The sequence below is a fragment of the Mesitornis unicolor genome, unplaced genomic scaffold (genome assembly GCF_000695765.1).
Source record: "Mesitornis unicolor isolate BGI_N332 unplaced genomic scaffold, ASM69576v1 scaffold22986, whole genome shotgun sequence".
In the NCBI taxonomy this organism is placed as follows: domain Eukaryota; kingdom Metazoa; phylum Chordata; class Aves; order Mesitornithiformes; family Mesitornithidae; genus Mesitornis; species Mesitornis unicolor.
In genome coordinates, this window is record NW_010189203.1 from 10,571 (window position 1) to 12,277 (window position 1,707).

Below are 1,707 nucleotides of genomic sequence, written 5' to 3' on the forward strand. Positions count from 1 at the left end.
CTTTGGGTGCCTGGGAGTCATCCCCCTCCGCGGGCAGCTCCAGGCTCAGGGAGTCGGCCAGGGCCTGGCGGATCAGCACCACGCTGGGGCTGTCTGACTCCAGCGAGTCGCAGCTTTGCCGGTTCTCCTCCACCTGCGCTTTCTGCTCCCGGATGGAGGCCTCCACCAGGCGGAAGATCTCGTTGCCCTGCTTGGTCTCAAAGGTGAAGTTGCCTGGGCCAGAGTCACAGCGCCGGCCAGCTTCGAAGGAGAACATCACCTGCGGGGAAGCAAAGGGTCACATCCTGCCTGGCACGGGCCAGCCCAGCACGCCACACAGGCTGCTTCCTGTCGAAGGGTGCGTGGCTGCGGCGCTGGTTCTGCACGTCCTGTGCAAGACTGCACTGCACGTCCTGCTCCTTCCGCTCCCTGCAGCGACAGCCATAGCTCGGCCCGCAGCAGCACAGGGGCACACTGCGCTCAGTGGCTGCACAGCGCCCGGGCAGGGGCCCTGAACAAGCCGTGACACTGGAGCTGGATGCAGCCTCGAGGGGACGTCACTGCGAGATGCCCCGGGGCCAGAGCTGCAGGCCCTGTTGGAGACCCGCTGCCTTACCCGAGCAGCTCCAGCAAAGGGCACCAGATAGGCTAGGAAATGACACGCAGTTACCACCCAGAACGGAGCAGGGTGAGAAAAACCAGTGACAGTTGGGCAGGGGAAACTATGATGTGCTCCCTGGGTAAGGCAGCATTGGTTGGACAGAAGGGAAGTGACCCAGAGGCAAGAGGTACAAGACGGAGGAGTGCAGCTCTCCACAGGAAAAGCCCAGAAGCAGCAGCTTGGCTACCAATAGTAAACAAAGCATTTGCCTTACCAGCATTACTCTATTAATGGTATAAAGTACTTCAAAGTCTTGCACCAAAGCTGTGCTCCTCAGACCTGAACACGTTCACATGCAGGTTCCCACACCCCTCCTAAACCTCAATCCCCAAATCCAGGGGCAATTTTCTGCCTCACTAGTGCTCTCACATGCAGCAGCAGCAGCCTCTGGGGTTGCTGCAAAAGCCTCTGGGGCCAGACTTCCTTCCAAGGGTCAACGCTGACCAGCACAAGCACAGCCGACCCATTGCACTCCTCTCACCACCAGGCCCTTGTCCTGCCCCTCACGCAGACCCCAGACCAAGCCGGGTCTGTTTCAGTGAAGTGCTGCAGAAAGCGCCGTCAGCATCTGCAGCCAACACCACCACTGCTGCTCACAGCCCCGGGAGGCCACTTCCTCCCCGCGCACGTGACAGGTGGCTCCTGTGCTCAGGGCAGCAGCGAGATCAGGGACCTGCTGTGCAGGACACCGGAGAGGGGACAGACCTGCACAGGCCAGCCGAGATAAGAGCAGTACACCCCAAAAGGGGGAGAAGTCGGGAGCAACGGGTGTCCCACACAGCCCCTCCTGCTCTGGCCACCATCCTTCGGGATGGGCTGAACCCAGGGCAGAGCCAGGACTCCAGAGCTGAGGGCCCCAGAGGCTGGGGAGAGCTTGTGCACAGCACAGGACATGCCTGTCCTAGTGGGATGGAGAAGGGGGACAAGGACCACAGAGAGGGGCTCTGCACAGCCATGGCCCAGCGGGGACGCTGTCCTGCTGGCCCATGCTCCTGCACGGTGACACAGACAGGACCCGAGCACAGACGGGATCACAGGTGGCCCTGGGGACGCTGCTGTGGTCACCA

At 61.7% G+C, this 1,707-nt stretch overlaps 1 protein-coding gene across 1 annotated transcript in view; it reads right to left on the reverse strand.

Moving 5' to 3' along the window:
- Nucleotides 1-259, reverse strand: part of LOC104541845 (docking protein 1-like) — a gene marked incomplete at its 5' end in the record, with an annotated part of 1,084 nt that extends 825 nt beyond the window's left edge. Inside the window, one exon of the mRNA XM_010185995.1 lies at nt 11-259. Within this exon, the coding sequence (XP_010184297.1) occupies nt 11-259 (249 nt within the window). The remainder of the gene's footprint in view (nt 1-10) is intronic.
- Between the last annotated feature and the right edge of the window lie 1,448 nt (nt 260-1,707).